The 21414-nt window shown below is 44.3% G+C and overlaps 1 protein-coding gene across 1 annotated transcript; it reads right to left on the reverse strand.

Moving 5' to 3' along the window:
- Positions 1 to 8343: 8343 nt before the first annotated feature.
- On the reverse strand, positions 8344 to 14832 carry LOC134288772 (uncharacterized). The gene is made up of 2 exons (XM_062854645.1): positions 13709 to 14832; positions 8344 to 8665 (listed from the first exon to the last, which is right to left on the reverse strand). The coding sequence occupies exons 1-2, from the start codon at positions 14830 to 14832 to the stop codon at positions 8344 to 8346; spliced, it is 1446 nt and encodes a 481-aa protein (XP_062710629.1).
- Positions 14833 to 21414: the final 6582 nt, after the last annotated feature.

The raw sequence follows: 21414 nt of genomic DNA on the forward strand, positions 1-21414 counted from the left end.
AAGAGTTCCTAGATCAATCCTGGAAAGAGTTTCTGAATAAATCCTGGAAGCAGTTTCTGAAAAAAATCCACGAAGGAGTTCGTGAAGAAATTTCAGAAGCAATTCCTGCTAGAAACCTAGTATTAATCCCCGGACGAATCTCTGATGGAGCTCCCGAAAGAATCCAGGAAGTAGTTTTTGGAGGAATTCCGGAAGAAGTTCCCGGTGGAATTACCGCAGAAATCCCAGAAGCAGTTCTTGAAGCCATCCCGGAAGTAATTTCTGAAAGAACCCCGGAAGGAGGTCCTAGGAAAATCCTGAAGATGTTTTTGGAGGAATACAGAGCTCCCTGGGGATTCCACAAAAAAACTGCTGGAGAAGTCCTAAGATAAATTTCTGAAAAAACCGCAAAGACTTTATTGAAAAAATCGCGAATAGAATTCCTGTGAAATCCCAAAACGAACTGGAGGGGTTCCACCGCGTCGTCAATATGCCATAAATCAGTATTTCCTAAGCACTCGCATCCCACATTTTGAATCTATTCAAACCACCCATGAAATGCTGGCGAAATTCTTCTAAGTCCGAAAACTGACGCTGTTGTTCTTAGTCCGAATCGTAAAGACGAAACGTCAAAGACTAAACTGTTAGTATGACTTCAATTTTTTGTCACTTTACCTGATCGTGCGTTTTAAAGAGTTCCAATGATGTTTCAGGGGGGTTCAAGGGGTTTTTTGGGCGTTCCAGAGGGTTGAGGGGATTCTAGGTGTGTTCCCGGGAGTTCCAGGAGTGTTCCAAGCATTTCAAATGCGTCAAAGGATGTTTTAGGGGGTTTCAGGAGCGTTCCAAGTATGTGTTTTCAATGGACTTCTGGATCTTTCAGGAGTCCCAGGGGCCTTTTAAAGGTGTTCGAGGGGGTTTCAGGGTCGTGCTATGGAGCTCCGGGGGATTTCAGAAGGTCCCATGAGCGTTCCACGGGTGTTATAAGATATCTCAGGCAGTCTTGTAAACACTTCGACACTTTTAACTACTTTCGTTTCGTTGCCGCGGTCGTCTGTCAGCCGGCTTTGCTACACTCGTGCATTACCGTTACCTCTTACACACAACACGAGCGGTAGGACGAAGATCAATAAACATAAAAACGGATCAAATCAATGTTGTCTCACGTGATGACATTTGTCTAATTCTAGCTTTTCGCATGTTTCCAGCCAATTCCGATTGTGGTTGGTATAATATTAGTAAATTAGTGCGTGTTGATTCGAATACAAAACACTGATATGGCCAAATCAGCTCTCTTTATGAGAAAGGACAGGAATAACATAAACCGAACCATCTCCCGATGACGCTATCGTGGTCGAGGGCATTCATTTAACGTTTTTGTTTCGTACAGCGGTTTGATAGCTTATATGGCGAATGTTGTAGACGAAGGCAACCGAATATCAACAAAAAGGTGTCAAATACTGTAATCGCTAACAAAACTGGTCGCAGATTGTTTCTGAGGCGTTCTATGGATTTATACAGGGTAAATACCAGGGGTGCTCGAAGTGTGTTCTATGGGGCTACAGGGGAGTTCTATAGGATTTCAAGGGGTTTCTATGCAGGCACTCTATGAGAGTGTTTCAGGGACGTGTCGGGGGTGTTCCATTCAATGGGGCTTCATGGGGTTTCAGTGGTTTCCAGTGGATTTCAGGGGCATCCAGGGGTGTTTTAGGGAATGTCAGAGGGTTCAACTGGCGTTCCATGAATTAAAGCGGATTTCAGAGGCATTCCAGGGGTGTTCCAAGGGGTTTAAAAATTTCCAAAACCGTTCCACAGGTTTAATGGAGTTTTGGTGGCATTTCAGGGCTGTTCTAGGGACCTCGGGCAGTTTCAGGAGCGTTCCAGGGAGTTTTAAGGGATTTCAGCGGTATTCATGATGTTTCGAAGGTGTTCTAAATGGATCCCAAGGAGTTTCAGGGTATCAGGTATCAGGTATCAGAAGGCCGGCTCCAGAGGCACGTTATCCTCCATTTGGGTCATTTGTGCCATCGCCAAAATAACAGCCTATTTCATCATCTACCTGAGGGAAAAGGAAGGAAAAAGGATTTGGATGGGGATAGGGACAGGTAGGGAAATAGGAAAAATACCCTGGAAGAGGGTACTAACGCACAAGCGTACCACAAACAGCGCCCTGAAAAGAGCACTGTGATAACGCATAAAGCGAAAGAGAGCCTATAGCTCTTTACCACAGCGGGTTAAGAACAACAGAATATCCTGAAGATTCAGGTTTCTGAAGTCAGTTTCACTTAATAAGTGTTTACCGAATACTCGGAAACGCAGTTGCGCGAAAACTGGACAGTTACATATCAAATGATACGAAGTTCCATAATCGAATTCACAGCTATCACAGGCAAATGAATCAGCTTGCTGAATATTCGCCATGTGATAGCTGAGTCGGCAGTGGCCAGTCAATGCTTTGACCAACATGCTGCAATTCTGCTTAGACAGATTAGTTAGATACTTCGCCACCCGTAGAGATGGCTCAGCACTATACAATTTGGTTTGACGACATGACTCTAAACTATTCCAATATTGTCTGTGTTGAGTGACAGCCCAGGTGTAAATCTGAAGCTTAATCCAACACTTCGATATCGGAATAGCTGGCTCAGGGCCAATGAAGTCATGTGATGCTCCAGAGCGAGCTAACTCATCAGCCAATTCATTTCCAGCGATGGAAGAATGACCAGGTACCCATAGAAGGTGAACAGCGTTTGCTGAATCCAGCTCCTCGATTTGAGTTCGACAAGCGATAACTATCTTCGACCTGGAGTTGGCCGAAGCAAGTGCTTTAGTAGCAGCCTGGCTATCTGAACAGAAGTATATTACTTTGCCCATTACGTGCTGCTGAAGTGCTGATTGCACTCCGCACATAAGAGCAAAGATTTCGGCCTGAAAAACGGTGCAGTGTCTACCAAGTGAGTAAGACTGATACAGCCTTAGCTCACGAGAATAAACACCAGCACCACCAATACTTCTTTCCAAATATCCAGATGTCCACTCTTCCCGGGAAGGGAATTTCGTGGAAAATGTCCTATACGGAAAATTACAAGCAATTGTAAGATCACTTGGAGCAAGGACAATTTTGTCCCAATTCACCAAAAGTGAAAACAACGAGGTGTGTGTTGATGTGCGGTTCACAGGAGTTTCCTCTAGTAGACCGAGTACCCGTAGACGGTAAGTGCAAGAAAGTGCTTCTTGTTTGAGATGAATGTGTAGTGGGGCAACGTCAAAGAGAACTTCGAGCGCTGCCGTGGGAGTTGAAGAGAACGCTCCAGACATCGCCATTAAGCACATCCTTTGGAGATGGCCTAATTTTGATTGGACCGTTCTCACTTCGCCCTTTTGCCACCACACAAGACATCCATAGGCCAATATTGGCCGAACCACAGTTGTGTAAATCCATTTGATATACTTGGGTTTTAGACCCCAAGTTGTACCAAAAGTACGCCGGCATTGCCCAAAGGCCATACAAGCTTTCTTGATTCTGAACTCAATGTGAGGTGTCCAGGAAAGCTTGGAATCAAGAATGACTCCAACGTACCTGTTCAGTCACATCGATTTCAGAATCAATGAGACGCAAAGGTCGAACGCCATTACGGTTTCGCCTATCCGTGAAATGAACAATAGATGTTTTACTCGGATTAACCGAAAGGCCATATTGGCGACACCAACCCTCAACTGCCTGAAGGGCGTTTTGCATCAGGTCGAAAAGGGTGCTGATGCACATACCAACTAACAATGTTAGGTAGTCGTCGACAAAACCATAAGTAGGAAAACCGCTATTATTGAGTTGCCTCAATAGCGTATCTGCTACGAGATTCCACAAAAGCGGTGATAAGACTCCCCCTTGGGGGCATCCACAAACACTCAATTTCCTAATCCCTGCTAGACGCAATGTCGAGAACAGATATCGGTTTTTGAGCATTTGGTGAATCCAATTGGAAATCATTGGAGATATACCATGACTCCGTGCGTCTTCCAATATGGCATCGAAAAGCACGTTGTCAAAGACACCCTCGATATCTAAGAAAACACCCAAACAAGTTTGTTTTTGAGCGAATGCTTTCTCGATATCGTAAACAACGTTGTGTAAAAGAGTCACAGTGGACTTACCAGATTGGTAGGCATGTTGGTTCACATGAAGAGGCACGTTGGCCAGATGAACATCACGGATGTGATGATCCACAATGCGTTCTAAGCATTTCAGAAGAAAAGAGGTCAAACTGATAGGTCTGAAACTCTTTGCTTCTTCATACGAGGCACGACCCACTCTTGGAATAAATTTTACAGTAATATCCCTCCAGGATTTGGGAATATACCCTGTAGCAAAACTGCAAACAAGTAGTTTTTTCAAAACATGTTTGAAATAATCAAACCCCTTCTGAAGCAAAATAGGATAAATCCCATCTGCCCCAGGAGATTTGAAAGGAGCAAAGCTATTAAGAGCCCACTCAATCGATTCTATAGTTACAATACTCCGAGCCGAAGCTAAAGAATCATAACTACAAGAAAAGACATCAGGATCATCCGAAGATGTAATATCCACACATCCAGGGAAGTGTGTGCTGAATAAGCATTCCAGAACTTCCTCATCAGAGGAAGTCAGATCGCCATTTGACAAACGAAGTTCGTTCACCCGGAAATCCTTAGATTTCGCAAGGATTTTGTTTAACCGACTGACTTCACTCAAGCTGGAAACATTTGTACAAAGGTTTTTCCAGCCGGATCGTTCAGCAGACCGGAGAGCTTTCCTGTAGGCCTTGCGAGCCGACCTGAAAGCCTCCGACCCAGCCGAACGTCGTCTGTTCCAACTCTTTCTACATTGTTTCCTGAGTTTCGCCAGATCAGAGTTCCACCAAGGGGTTCCTCTTGTGATCTTCACAAACCGTAGAGGACATGCTTCTTCAAAAGCTTCCATGATGAAGGTCATTGTAGTATCAACGGCATCATCTAAATCACTTGGAGTGTCAATGGATGGTGAATATCCATGAAATTTGGCTGCAACCAAATCAGTATAAAGCTCCCAGTTTGTTGACCGAGGATTCCTGAAACGCAATGTTTGCGAAGTAACATTTAAATGTTCAAAAATGATGTAGCGATGGTCAGATAAAGATTCTTCATCTGACACATGCCAATTGGTCAGCTCGTGACTAATTCTGCTAGAGCAAAGTGTTATATCTAACACTTCCTCTCTAGCAGATACCATGAAGGTTGGGCGGTTGCCTACGTTAAGTAATGCAAGATCTGTACTACTTGCAACACAACACTGGACGAAAAATCTGTAAAAATCGAGTCCCAGAAGAAGGTCCCAAACGGACCGAAACGTCGGACAAGACAAAATAGCAGTATTTTTATTTTTGTCAAGACTGGAAAGCCATCTCTTCGAGGATCTGTACTACTTAAGTACTCCATCAAACTGGAGCCTCTCAAGTTAATGTCTGAGCTGCCCCAGATGATATGGTGAGCATTAGCATCACTGCCAATAATTAGCGGAAGGCCTTTTGAAGTGCAGTATGCGATGACTTGTTTGAAAGCATCCGTAGGGGATGGTTCAACATGCGGTAAATACACAGAACAATAGACGTATTTCCTGTTGAGGTTTCCAACAGATACATCCATTGTGATAGCACATACATCTCTGGTGGTTAGTTCAGAGATGAGTGTAGCAACTATTGCGTTGTTGACAAGCACACAGGCTCGAGGCATGACACGCGAGTTTGCTATTTCATGTTTACTGAAAGTAGCAAACACCGGGTTCACAAGGTTTCCTAGATAGAAACTTCCCTTACGAAAGTAAGGTTCTTGTACCAAGGCCACTTGAGCTGTACCATTTTGCATAAGTCTGCAAAGATTGATCGTTGCTGTTCTTTTATGCTGAAGATTGATCTGAGCTATCCTAACCGTAGCCACTACCCAAACTAGGTAAGATTAAACTCTTCGCAACAACAGTACAACAAAGAACAGCAACAATAAAACCAAATCGGTATCGATTGGAAAACGCCAAAGGCGAGGATACACAGAATACACTGTGTAAAGCGCATAATGCGAAACCATATAGGTGAAAATTTAAACTAATCCAGAGGTTTTCAAGAGGTTCAGGGGCATTCAATGGGGCTTCATCGGGTTTCAGTGGTTTCCAGTGGATTTCAGGGGCATCCAGGGGTGTTTTAGGGAATGTCAGAGGGTTTCACTGGCGTTCCATGGAATTAAAGCGGATTTTAGAGGCATTCCAGGGGTGTTCCAAGGGGTTTAAAAATTTCCAGAACCGTTCCACAGGTTTAATGGAGTTTTGGTGGCATTTCAGGGCTGTTCTAGGGACCTCGGGCAGTTTCAGGAGCGTTCCAGGGGGTTTTAAGGGATTTCAGCGGTATTCATGATGTTTCGAAGGTGTTCTAAATGGATCCCAAGGAGTTTCAGGGTAGTTCCAGACATGTTTCCGGAGGTCAAAGGCAGTTTCAGAGGTGTTCCAGGTGGCACATCCCTGATATCCTGAAACCCAAAAAGTTCTAGAAACTTTTTTGAAAATCCTCTGAAAATTCTTTGAGATCCCCCTGAATCTCTCCCAAAAATTGCAAAAATTCAGCTCATTCATGTAAGCAGTAACCAACAAAGCTTTCCCGCTATGATGATGATGATGATGATGAACTTGGTCTTGTTAGTGGAATACCTGTAAGGCCGGAACAAATTTCATTTTCTTCTTTTGTCACTTTACTCGTTGACTCGCCAAGGGGGGGAGGGGGATGATAAATAATAAGTGTATTTGATGCAAAATTACCCAAACAATTAGGCAAAATCGTCAAACTCATCGGATTTGTTAAGAAATTTCCTTGACGACTTTAAATTTCTTGAATAATTTATTTGTTTCCCCTCTAAAAATGTTTCGAACTCCAGATCCCTCAATTCCATCGGGAGCTCCTGCATTAGGGCACTTCAGACTTCAAACATGTTAAAAATCAAAGATCCCATATGTTCATTACAATTCTTGGTGCAAAACTAGAGTCCTGTCAAATTTTCAGCCATTTCGGTGGTGATTTAATGGTGGCCCAAAAGCAAAATAGGTTTATATGGGAATTACTATGGAGAATTTAAAAAAAAAGTTCTCCGCGTTGCAGAGCATTCACGCATGGATAGAGTCGTAGCGTCAAAATGAGTTTGAATTCTTCAGATCTCAATGATGAATGTTACTGAAGACCGGAACTTATTTCGACAATCGGCAAAAAAGATATTGAGCAAATTCTCACTCGCATGCGCATCTTCATCCACGATGTCCTGCAAGGTGTGCAAGAACCTAACACGCATACTATGAGTGCGTGTTAAGCGTGTCGGTCGAGCTGTGGTTTTCTGTTCAAGCCTGGATGGATGAATATTGATTAATACCTTCTGTCTCGTGAGTCGAAATGAGTTTCCGTCTTCGGCAACATTCATCATTGAGATCTGAAGAATTTAAATTGACTTTGACCTTATGACTTTATCCATGCCTTAATGCTCTACAACGCGGAGAAGTTGTTTTGAAAATTCTCCATAGTAATTCCCATATAAACCTATTTTGCTTTTGAGCCACCATTAAATCACCACCGAAATCGCTGGAAATTTGACAGGACTCTTGCACCAAGGATTGTAATGAACATATGAGAGTTTTGATTTTTTAACATGTTTGAAGTCTGAACTGCCCTACTCCCGCATACTTGCCGATAAACGGTACGAATATTTAAAAGTATTCATATCATCTACCAAAGTTGAGACAACACACGCGAACTAGGAACAGCAACAAGATTAATTTGAAGAATTGCTGCATCCCAAATGGTTTCAAAGAAGTAGTCGTGAATACATATGGGAAAACTGATCCAATTTAAGAATCGAAAGCCATTCACTCTCAAATTGAATCAGTTTTCCCATATGTATTCACGACTAATTCTTTGAAACCATTTGGAATGCAGCAATTCTTCAAATTAATCTGGTTGATTTAATTCTGGCCTAAAATTGAAATAATAGGAAAGTTTTGAAGAAAGTAGTTTAAGTCTACAATATTAATATTGGGGATATATGGAAAAATATTGACCAAAGACGCTATGTTTTAAAGTTTCATTTTTTTATCATCTTACTTGATTGCAATGGCAAAGACTATATCTGGTAAACTCCAGAAAAAAAGTACAGAAACATCACATCAAGAAATCCGTGTCACATTTGGACAGCGAGAACAAAACCAAAAAGCTTCTCCCGTTTTTGCGTTAGTTTGCCTGTGATCCGTCCCGCTGAATACCAGCTTTGGAATGCGTGAATAAATTATGCCGACAAACAATCCTTGAGCACCATTCGCGCTCTAGAATCCTAACTCATCTCCCTGTCCCTACAATCGCACAGTGAGATGCTGGCTGACGAATGCCGCTCCACAGTCAGTGATAGTGACGGACAAACGACGACGGACGCATCTACCAACATCATGGCCAGATCCTTTCCCGGGCTAATACTGCTAATGGGGGAAGATGTAGCCAGATGCAGAGAGTAGCTGCATGGTTTACTGATCAAAAAGATGCAGCTACCGAGTCGGAACGGAAAGCATTCCGTCACAGTGCGTACGACGACGTATAGTTCCATGTTTGCACAGTTGCAACTCCGTATGTTGATGGAACCGGTGATGTTGTTGTCAGTGCTGGAATGAGCAGAGTTAACTTTTTTTTCTGCGTTTCAGTAGTGGAAAGATCAACCGAAAGATAGGAACGACCGAAACGACGAACTATTCCCAAAGAGCGTTTCAGTTCTATGGTTCCGACTGCTAATGCGACTGCTAATACCCATGCGGATACGAAATGGAAGTTGCAAAACGATTACGTCAATAGTTTCTGTGTTTGTTCTCGTAGGAACGAGGAAATGGCAAACCGGGTTGGCCTTTTGATGCCGAAAGATTTGTAAAAGTTGCTCCGATAAGGGCTCGAAATGTAATTTGAAATGTCGATGCGCTTTTCGGATGTTCTGATCTGGGTAATAGCCACCTGTGTCACGCAGGTTAAACGTTGTTCGTAGCCTTCGTGATGTTGATAAAAAAAATATAGGATAATAAAAAAAATAGGAAATAAAAGATATTAGTAAGAAGCAGAGCTGAAATAAGAACCAGCAAAGAGAACAAGAACTCAGCAATTCAAAAACATTCCTTCATCCGTGAAATATTCGCCAAGAAATGCAGACACCAACTGAAAAGCAGCCGTCATGAATTCATCTTGATCTTACGTCTTAATTACTCCGCTTTGAATACCGAAAAACCTGCAGGCAACCGCTCTTAGTTTTAATTAATTCACTATTTTCGGGTGATATTTAAATGAGGCACTCTGTGAAATGAATAAAACTATTACCATCACAATGCGGCTGGCGCTGCCTGATGAGACCCTTTTCTTCGCCGTCGTCGTCGGAACTCCCTTTCTCCGAAAATAAATGACGAACTATTCACCAAGGAGTCTGGCTCGCCCGGAGCAGCTTCGCAGCCTTCTCAGTCAAAAGTCGCGGAAAATTTTTCACCAGAAAAGGGCAAATTTTCCACCCAGGCAGCCGTGTAATTTTCCATTCTCCGTGCGGATGATGGTGTCCTCCTTGTGTCTCCAATGATGATGATAATGATGGTGCTGGTGTTGCTCTGAGTTGGAACAAAGCGAAACGAAGCGTTGCAAACTGATTGTGAATCTTTTTGAGAAATAGTTTTCAGTGATGTCGTTGGATGCTCGGCTCGACGAAGAAGCAGTGAACAATGGGAATGAAAGGATTACTGGCCCCTCCTTGAGAAACGATATACGTTCTGAGATACCAGACAACAGTCAAGTTCCTCCTAGTAGAATTCAGCTAACTATTCTACTAACTTTTCAATTTTCACGGAATCTAACCGCCACCAAAGCTTCGGCAACTGCTGTGATAATCAACATCAGTTAAAATATTAACTTGTGCTAATTCGACTTGTAATCGAGAAGGTTGAAGAATTAGTGTACTTGGGCTCACTGGTGACCGCCGACAAAGACACCAGCAGGGACATTGAGAGACGACGCATTATGGCAGGAAATCGTGCTTAGTTTGGGCTATTCAGAACTCTAAGATCGAACAAAGTGCGTCGCCGCACGAAGTTAACCGTGAACAAAACGTTGATTAGACCAGTAGTTCTCTATGGGCACGAAGCATGGACTATGCGTGCAGAGAATCAACGCACCCTTGAAATTTTCAAACGAAAGGTGCTGCGTTCCATCTACGGCGGAGTGGAGATGGAAGACGGAACGTAGAGAAGGCAAATTAATCATGAGCGCAAAAATTGGGAGGCTATGGTGGGCGGGACACATCACCAGGATGTCGGATATCAACCCGGTAGAAATGGTTCTCGAGGGCAATCCGACCGATATCAGACGACGTGGTGCGCAGCGAGCGAGATGAATCGATCAAGTGGAGGACGATTTGCGGGACCCTTCGCAGAGTGCGTGACTGGAGACGTAGGTACAGCCATGGACCGAAGCGAGTGGAGCCGACTCCTACGTACAGCAGAGGACACAAAGGCCTTGGTCTGACCGGTAAGGTAGGTACTATCGACTTGTAACTCGCTAGCTCACGGCATTGGGGATAGGAGTCTACAGGGTCGTTTACGGACATTGCTATCACACCCATACACAAGATCTGGATTATCAATCCGAGCAGGAGCAGATTACACGGGAGCTCTGCTCACAGAGGACACAGGTACAAAGGGCAGGCAAACCAGAAGCTGAAAGGGGGGGTGTCTAAGCACACAATGATCCTCGAAGGAACGAGACTTGAGCGATTCCTTTCTGAACCCGGAAGACACTCAAAGAGAACTTGGTGAAAGGCCTAAATACTTTGGGAGGCTCTCTTCAATAATGTGCTACACTGAAGCTACCTTTTACAAATTTATTTGTGACGTCACTAGAGTACAGGCATGCATGCTGGGGGGTTACAATTGTCGTGGTTGGAATTATAGGCGGTTTCACCACCGATGAAGTGGGTTTGGGCTATGGCTGGCCGACTCGGCCGGAACTTGTTGAAGATGGTGGCTATGACTTACGGTTGTACGATGGTTCTGTAACATTCGAGTGGTTTACCGAAGATGACGACGGCTTGTAGTGATAGCTCGGGGAATTGCAATGGCGGATCGAGGCTTTCGACTTGCTGAAGACGGGCAGGGCGCCGCTTTAGATGATCTATCCGGCCATCTTGTTGTAGGAGTCACTGTGCACTCGTCCGGAAGCTACTGCGTCACTGCTCACTCGTCCCTGGAGCCACGTCACCGGAATCACACTCGGAGAAGAGATAAAAGAAAAAGGCTCATTGACACGGGCCTGTGCACCACGGATTAATGCCCAGTAACGTCACACTTCCTAACCTCACAATTACCTTTTTCTTATGGTTTTCTACACTTGTTTGTTGTTTTCGTGTTTGTTTGTCGTTTTTGTACTTGATTATTTCGTTGTTCTAATTGTTTGGACTGTAATTTTAACACAATTAACATTTAGCCGTATTACAATATTATCCAAAACTAACCATACTAACACTTTAACATTAACTCCGAACTGATCAATTTTAACAGTATTTACAATTTTAACATTTTAACGACACTGATCCTAAATTATTGAAAAGAAACAAAACAAAGAACTTAAACAATTCACCAATAAAGAGGTATTTTAAAACAATCGAACCTCAACATTTAACAATTACACACGTGCGCACTACTAATTCTTTCGAGGATCACGGCACAAAGAGAGTTCCGTCCCGACTCCCTTTTTATCACGTAATTTAGCATAATGTTGCGTTGTAACGGCTATGCTCGCGCTTTGTTATGTTTTGGTTTGCCCACCCTGTTGTACATGGGGTGCCCTCTATGAGTGAACACAACGACAACAGGGCCGTCCGGTCTTTTGCTCGAGCTCAAACTGCTCGAATTGTCTGTCACTTGGTAGGGTGTGAAGGTGGAACACGCACTCACTCCTCCTCTCCTCTCTCTCCTCTTCTTGGCGTAACGTCCTTACTGGGACAAAGCCTGCTTCTCAGCTTAGTGTTCTATGAGCACTTCCACAGTTATTAACTGAGAGCTTCCTCTGCCAATGACCATTTCGCATGCGTATATCGTGTGGCAGGCACGAATATACTCTATGCCCAAGGAAGTCAAGGAAATTTCCTTTACGAAAAGATCCTGGACCGACCGGGAATCGAACCCGTCACCCTCAGCATGGTCATGCTGAATACCCGTGCGTTTACCGCCTCGACTATAGGGGCCCTCGTGTTTTGCATCAAGTGAGTGTGTACGTTCCTAGTATTGTAGGGGAAAAGGGTGTTGGTACTGGCAGCACTGTTGGTCACGATACCGTGACGGCCGAAACGACCGGTGACAGATTTGTCAGATTGACAGGGCACAATGACGGATGAGAAGACAGAGATCTGATGTCATGCAACCTGCTATCTATTGTATAATTACAACACGTGAATTAGTCGCTAAACTTGAAGGTGAAATTTTGTTAAAGTGAATTTTCATGCAAATTGTTAAACCTAATTATTCAAATCTAATCTTTTATAGCTAAACTACACGCTAAGTTCGTTTATTACTTAAATTAATTGTTCCTAATCTAAAAGTGTCAGTGTTTCATGCAAAGCAGTAAGTTTCTTATTTCTATTGTTAAAACTTAACCTAATTTAAAATGAATCATGCAGGAACAACACAAGACACAAAATACGGGAAAATTGTCCTTAAATCTACACATGCAAACCGATTTATGTGAGTACAAAACTTATAACTATCGAATTACTCTAAAACTAAAACGAATAATAAAATTGCAGCAAAAGCTACGTTACAACTAACATCTGAAGTTGTGATTTGCTTCGACGAAAATCGACCTTGTGAAGGGCAATTATAACCTCCCGAAAATTTGGGAGGTTATAATTGCCCTTCACAAGGTCGATTTTCGTCGAAGCAAATCACAACTTCAGATGTTAGTTGTAACGTAGCTTTTGCTGCAATTTTATTATTCGTTTTAGTTTTAGAGTAATTCGATAGTTATAAGTTTTGTACTCACATAAATCGGTTTGCATGTGTAGATTTAAGGAGAATTTTCCCGTATTTTGTGTCTTGTGTTGTTCCTGCATGATTCATTTTAAATTAGGTTAAGTTTTAACAATAGAAATAAGAAACTTACTGCTTTGCATGAAACACTGACACTTTTAGATTAGGAACAATTAATTTAAGTAATAAACGAACTTAGCGTGTAGTTTAGCTATAAAAGATTAGATTTGAATAATTAGGTTTAACAATTTGCATGAAAATTCACTTTAACAAAATTTCACCTTCAAGTTTAGCGACTAATTCACGTGTTGTAATTATACAATAGATAGCAGGTTGCATGACATCAGATCTCTGTCTTCTCATCCGTCATTGTGCCCTGTCAATCTGACAAATCTGTCACCGGTCGTTTCGGCCGTCACGGTATCGTGACCAACAGTGCTGCCAGTACCAACACTCTCTCCCCCGTAACACTGGCCACCAGGTCCAGTTTTACCAGCATCTATCTCTAATACCGCCAGCCTAGCCACAGGCCTGCGCACAAGCCCCCTCGCAGTTTGTATCATAGCTTGCCGAATCCTCCCATCTGCCCCCTTGATTGCTTGCACTACTCGTCCTCTTGTCCACTCATTCCTTCGTTCATCACCAACTACCAGCACTAACTGTCCTTCAGCTATAGGATCCACCTCGCCACACCACTTCGGTCGCTTAGTCAGCGTGGGTAGGTACTCCCTTATCCACCTTCTCCAGAATACGTCTAGCTGATGCTGCAGCTGATGCCACGACGATCTTAAAGCTTCGGCTGGATCTGTTGCTTCAGCTATCGGCTGCCGGACTTCGCTTGAGTTGCCGAGCAGGAAGTGGTTCGGTGTTATTGCCTCGTTTTCTTCCGACGTCAACGGTAGATAGGTTAGAGGTCGGCTGTTCACTATCGATTCGGCCTCCACCATAAAGGTGACCAACGCTTCGTCGTCCAGCTTGCGGCTGTTGTTGTACGCCGTCTCAGCAGCAACTTTGATGGAGCGAAGCATCCGCTCCCATGCCCCGCCCATGTGCGGAGTGCCAGGCGGGTTAAACACCCACATGGTAGCAGTTCCCGTGAAAGTGACGGCTAGTTGCTCTACTTGCTCCTTCAACAGTCTAGCGGCACCCAGGAAATTTGTGCCGTTGTCCGAGTAGATTTCGGCCGGCGCTCCTCTGCGGCAGACGAACCGTCGGATACATTTGATGCAAGAGTCCGTGGTCAAATTATGCGCCACTTCCACGTGCACCGCTCTTATTGTTAGGCACGTGAATACAGCAATCCAGCGTTTCGCGTTGCTCCTTCCGATCTTCACTGTCAGCGGTCCAAAGAAGTCCAGACCCGTGTACGTAAAGGGTTTTACAAAGGAGGCCATCCGAGCCAGCGGTAACGGTGCCATGCGAGGAATCTTCGATGAACACTTGTAGACTCGACACCACTGACAAGTCTTGGCCATACTGCTTACCGCCGTCCGGAGTCGTGGAACGTAGTATCGTTGACGGACTTCGTTGACTACTGTTTCGGTATTCCCATGACGGTATTTACGATGGTAGTTATCTAGCAGTAGAGTAGTCAGCGCATGTTTTCTTGGAAGGATAACCGGGAACTTTGCTTCCCTATCGAAGTTTGGAGCCGCTCCAATTCTACTGTCCACTCGAAGAATGCCCTGATCGTCCAAGATTGGACAGAGTTGAAAAATGGCGCTGCTTTTCTCTAACGGTGTTTGCTCGGTCGCCGGCTTCAAACTGTTTCGTTGTAGAACCATCAATTCATCCGAAAAGCATTGCCATTGGGCGTCGCGTATAAGCAGACTCTCTGCTTTTCGAAGTTCCTCGGAGGTCAAAGGACCTACGAACCGTTCGCGCCCAGCGATTTTCTGCTTCAGATTTTCAGCGAAACGATATACATAGGCGGCAGCGCGAACTGCTCTGGATAGCCGAGAAAAGCGGGTGATGTCTACCAGCTGTTCCGGGATCTGTATCGCTTTGTGCGCATAACATCCCAAGTAACACAGAAAACATCTTTAGAACAAAAAAACTTTAAAAGATGCTTTATAAACGTATTATAAGAGCATAAGAAAACATCAAGTGTTATTTTTAAGTTTATTTTCTGTTGGATGCTGACTAATAGCAAAAGAATATCTTTAGCTGTATAACTTGAAAAAATACGTAGAAAAATCTTATATTCAACATCTATCACCGTCCAATCTTGACAGAAATCAATGTTTACGTTTTAATTCACAGGTTGTTGATGAGCCATACTGCGGCCATCGTACGACTACTCAGTTATTGTTTCATCCGCAAAGGCTATATGGGGATAAACCCATTAACGGCAAACAAATTCATCAGTAAAACATGAAATAACCAACTTATTCAACTAGATAATAAATAAAAAAAAATCCAAGCTGTAGTATCCCGAAACTTTCTTCCGTCAATAAAACTCCAGACCGGGTATCAGTTAAGTTTCAAAAAGATCAACAGCTCGTTGCAGTGCTGAGCTATCAGAACCAACCGAACAAGTTCGTCTGAAAGCAGCTACCGCGATTACCTTCCCTGTCCAAAAAGGAACCACATTCACTAATGTGAGAAGTATCCAGCCAGAGCGCTTGGCGTTATGGTCCATACAATGAAAACCTGCAGCCGGAACACAATCGCCAAAACCACCAACAATTTTTGTCAAGATTCTATTCCGGTTTCATTTGCTGCGTTTCCATGCCGCTGTCCAATTCTCCACACTCAGGAACCATCCAATTACGGGTTGTTCCCGACATAAGCTAGTCGGACATCATCGTGAACCGTCACAGAGCACATTAAATTTCACTTTAATTCAAGAAACTATCAGCCTCTATTAGCAGAATGATTCGTCTTTACTATCGATTTTATTTTGACACTTTGACAGATAACCAAACAGCTATAATATAGTTATTTTGGCGTATCACAAAACAAACAAATAAGTAAGTTTGTTGAAAAGTTGTTAATAAAATGTATTATAAATGTTATGAAAAGCTCTAGTTGTATAGTTGCTCGCCAGATGTAATTTTGATGAAATTTATACTTGTTCTACACAAAACAAATGATTTGTATTTTCTATTCTTCTTTATTATATGCGAAACATGATTCAAATTACAGTGTCGAATGAAAATATGAGTACATAAATAAAAGGAACCAAATTACTGTTATAAATTCTTTGATTGCTGATCATCGTTCAAGAAACTGCTTTTAAGTTTAATAGTACAGGCAGTTTTTTTTACGCGGGGGATACGTACCGCGTAAAAATAAAACTCAGTTCAAAATTCAAAAAACCGCGTAAAAAAGTCTCATCATTTCTCGACGAATCATGCTAAAATAGGACGATGTTTTTTTTGTATAGAGTTTTCATTTTCGCGGCCGCGTAAATGAAAACCACGTAAAAAAAGACCTGACTGTACTCTATTACGGGTCGTCATAATCAGTCTATGACGGGTCAAGGGTCAAATTTCATGTATGAATAAAAATTTCAACAGCATTTAAAATATTTTGAACAGCACTGTAATCCTCATAGATAATCCGCCATATTACATTTTCCGTGCGAACTATGAAAAAATCAACGAAGCAGTATCAAATGGCAGGAATATGCTACATTTTTTACTTCAAATCAACGGCGCATAAATTATGACTGACTGAAATAACAAGTTTCACCATAGATCTTGAAGCGCAAGTAAATCAGTGATAACATCACTGAATATGTCCCATTTTATAATTTGTTATCCAAACATTTAGCAATCATCGGCTCCATTTCTTGAAAATCAGTTTTCATGTTGAAGAAGCTAACTGCATTCGTCCAAGAAAAACAAAATAAAATATTTCTTTATTTTTTTTTTGTGATTTCTTTCTGGAAGTTGTCACGCTTTGAATACAATCGGGTCTCTTGCCGGACTGGTCATATATGTGTATTCTTCAAGTTATATTACTTTCAAATAGCTTTATTATGAAGATGTCAATAATACGCACTATAAAAGTTTTCCACATATCTATATCACTTGGAAATCACCCATTTTCAACCAATAAATGAGATTGTGTTATATGTGTTATGTGCAAGTTTTATAACTGACAAATTACTCGGTTTATACTCATCAATATTTGAAAGCTGCTTTGATCGTACATTTGGAGTAATATAAGTGTATTTGGATACATCTTAAATAACCTGTAAGATGTTTTATAAGCCATTTTTTGCGCTGTTTTGCTTATATAAGTGTTCGTTATTAAGTAAAAAATGCAGGAAATAAACAGCCGACTAAGTATGAATCGTGAATTTTAAACTATTATAATACTAGTTGTGTTACTTGGGATGGGCGAAGCTCATCTTCCGTGGGTGGCGTAGAAATAGTTTGCGTGGGCCACTCTGCTTCGGGCTTCCCAAGATATGCCGGACCCTTGAACCAGACACTGTTTGCGTTAAGATCCGGACCACTTCCCCACTTCGTCGCAATGTCTGCCGGATTCTGCTTGGAGGGAACCCAACGCCAAGTGTCCACATCGGTGATCGTCAGTAGTTCTCCAATTCTACACGCGACGAACTGTTTATACCTTCGATGATCAGCTCGTAACCATGAAAGGACCGTTGCTGAATCGCTACAAAACACCTTCCTGGTGATCCGCAGGGTATGATTCTCCTCGATGAACTTCGATAATCGTGCGCCAAGTACAGCGGCCAACAGTTCCAAGCGCGGAATCGATTGAGTCTTCAGCGGGGCCACCTTTGTTTTGGCTGCCACGAGTGCACATTCGGGAATTCCTTCATTGTTGATCGTCCGGAAATAGGCAACCGCACAGTACGCCAACTCGCTGGCGTCTACAAACAGGTGTAGTTGTAGATTTTGATACCGTTCTATGGTTGCACCTGAGAAGTAACAGCGAGGTATTTTGAGTCGACTAACAGCTTCGAACAGTTGGGTCCAATTTTTCCACCGTAGGTAAAGATCATCGTTGACCTTTTCGTCCCACTGTGCTCCCGTTCTCCACACTTCTTGCAGGAGAATCTTCCCGTGTGCTACAAACAGGCTCAGGAATCCCAGTGGATCGAAAAGTGACATCAGACATTTCAGCATCTGCCTTTTTGTAGGGCGTTCGCCAGTCGTAATCTGATTGGAAATATCTGGTTTCATCACGGTCGAGAAGCTGAAGGCATCTTCCAGCGTCGACCACAAGAGTCCGAGAACTCGCTCATAGTCGCCTTGTTTGTCCGCTGCAAATCTCTTATCTTCTCCTGATTTGGTTTCACCTAAAGCGGTCAGAACGTCGTTACTGTTTGACAGCCAGTTCCTCAACTCGAAACCGCCCTGTTCGTGGACATAACGCATTTCTTGGGACACCCTGATCGCCTCCTCCGTTGATTCGTAGCTTTCCAGGGAGTCGTCTACGTAATGGTTGTCCACTATGCCTTCGACTGCTCGTGGATACAGCTCTTGGAACTCCCTAGCGTTCTTGTTTTTAATGTGTTGAGCAGACGCAGGGGAACACGTTGAGCCGAATGTGGCGACATCCATGAGATACACGTCGGGATTGTCGGCGGGATTCATCCGCCACAGAAACCGCTGCGAGTGACGATCCTCCTTACGTATAAAGATTTGGTGGAACATCTCTCGTATGTCGGAGGAGACGCCCACCTTGAACTGACGGAAGCGCACGAGAACACCAGGAAGTGATGTCAGCTGGTTAGGACCCTTCAGCAGTACCGAATTCAGAGAAATCCCGTTTATGGCCGCTCTAGCATCCCAAATCATTCGGATCTTGCCTGGTTTTCGAGGATTTACTACCGCTCCTAGCGGCAAATACCATACTCGACGAATGTCGGCGCTAGCTAACTCCGCTTCTGTGGCACGATGCGCGTAGCCTTTCAGCTGATAGTCTTCCAGCTGACGTTGCAAAGCTTCTCGAAGATCCGGGTTCCGATCCATACGTTTTTCAAGACACTCTAAACGCCGAAGGGCCATGCTGTAGTTGTCTGGAAGCTCTACGTGGTCGAACTTCCATAATAGGCCGGTCTCGAAGTGATTGCCTACTCGGATCGTAGTTTCCTCCATTATTCGTTGAGCGCGCTTGTCTGCCTCGGATACTAGGGGAACGACGGGCTGCATGATGACTTCCTCCGTAGTAAAGAAGTCCTTGACGAGATCATGTAGGGATTGATCCGACGTACATCCGCAGGCATGGTAGTTGACTGATGATCTTTGGCCATCGCTTGCTGTCCCTCCATAGATGCACCACCATAGCCTGGTTTTCGCAGCAACAGGTTCGCGCCGCAGTCCTTCACGCACTTTCCGCGGAACCATCAAGTCCAAGTTGTTAACTCCGATCAGCAGCTTCGGTACTGCCTTGGTGTAACTTCTAACTGGAAGACCCTTAAGGTGTTCAAATTGTTCGGACAGGCGATCATACGAGAGGGTTTGCATGGGCAACGACAACTCCTGAACAGTTTGAACTTCTTGTAGTGAGTACTTCTTTCCATCGGCGGACGAAATGGTCAGCGACATTTGCTGTGATCCTTGTTCGGTGCGTGTAACGTTCGCCGTCCACAGCAGACACAATGGCATTGCTACTCCTTCGACTCCACGATGAGTGTGATTTTCTGCCGTGTTCACCGACGACTGTATCGGCGTATCGGTGTTGCTACGATTTGAGTGTAGAAGCGGATGGTGACGAAATCCGCAACCGTTTGTCCCACAGTTACTGGTTTTCCTACAGCTTCTTTTTCCATGCGAACTCAAGCAGTTTCGGCACAGTCCATTTGACAGGACACACTTCCAGCGTCCGTCCACGGAAAGCGATTTGAAGGTGAGACAATCCTGGATACGATGACCGGCGTTCTTGCAGGCGGGACACGGCTTTGCTTCTTCGCGACTCGGCGGCGCATTGGTTCCGGAACTGGATGCTGGATCACTATGATGGCTGTTAACACTTCCTCTCGACTTCGAATTGTTCTTCACGTAGGCACCTGGTCTTCCACTGCTGCAAGCGTACACTGTCACTTTGCTTACTGCCTTCACTACACTGGACATGAAGAGGCCGAACGTCTTGAGATTGACCTCCGAAAATCCCTGGAGGTATGAACCCCATTCCATTTGGAGGTGTGGTGGGAGTTTGGCGACAAGTTCCGCGAGGAGGGAGGGGTTTGACAGGTGTGTGGCTTGTCCTGCAACCTCTAGATGGTCGCAGAGGCTCTGAATGGACATTCCAAAATCAATAATGGTTTGGAATTTTTCAACTTTTGGTGACGGAGCAGAACGCACCTTGTCTAAGAGTGCTGAAATCAGCAACTGTGGTCGACCGTAAAGCATGTGGAGTGTTTTCATAATGTGTGGCACTGACTCCGGCAATAGCAATCGGCTTTGAACTGCCTCATAGGCCGCGCCTTTCAGGCTTCGCTGAAGGCGGCAAAGATTTTTGGTACTGGAGTACCCACAAGCTAGTGTAGTGTTCATAAAACTGCTTATGAATACCGGCCAATCGGCAGGATTGCCAGAAAAGGGGGGCAAGTCGCGCGGCATTACTTGTCTGGCCGCTAACTGCGAGGGGGAGGGGGCAAAAGTGGCTATATTTGCATTTAGCAATGGTGCTTGCGAAGGCGATAGAGCAATGCTACCAAATTGCTTCATTAGATGCTGAAGGTTGCCGGCGTTACTAGGCGGCTGAACATTTACTGGTAGAGGATTATTATCTGGCTTACCTGGCTGAGGGAAAGATACTTCTCTATTAGGAGATTCGGGTTGCGGTGGCGGGGGCGGCGATGATGGAGGCGTAGCGGCCGCGTATGAAGACGCGACTGCCGGCGGGGCTGCCGCCAAAGTTCCAACGGTTGGCGTAGGTCCCGACGGTGGTGCATGTTGGTACATCGGCTGGAATACAGGATACGTTGGTATACGATATGGTACCACAGCAGGCGGTAACGTCGACGTGGCGTGGAGCATCGGCGGCATGGGGGCGCCAACGTTATATGGGCCCAAATTAGCTTGTTGATGGTGCGAAACGATTGGACGTGGAATCTCTGGCATGCTCTGTTCCACCAAAGACTGCGGCGGGGCCTGTACAGACGCCGAAGGAGGTCTGGCAAACGGCTGCTTGGTTGAGGGGTTCTCCGGTATAAAGTTCAACCGGTGCTGCGGGGCAGCGAATAGCTGCGGGTTAGGCGCAAGCATCAAAGCGGGAAACGAACTCGGATTCGACGTGAAGCATTTTGTTGAAACCGGTTCTGGTAGTGCGCACACTGGCGCCGTCGAAGGCACTGTCGTCGATTTGGACACCACGGCTGGGGCCGGCGGAGGTTGTTTATATGCCTGCTCAGTGCAAGACATTTGTGCTGGAGTGGACTG

Source organism: Aedes albopictus, chromosome 1 (assembly GCF_035046485.1).
Source record: "Aedes albopictus strain Foshan chromosome 1, AalbF5, whole genome shotgun sequence".
Lineage (NCBI taxonomy): Eukaryota > Metazoa > Arthropoda > Insecta > Diptera > Culicidae > Aedes > Aedes albopictus.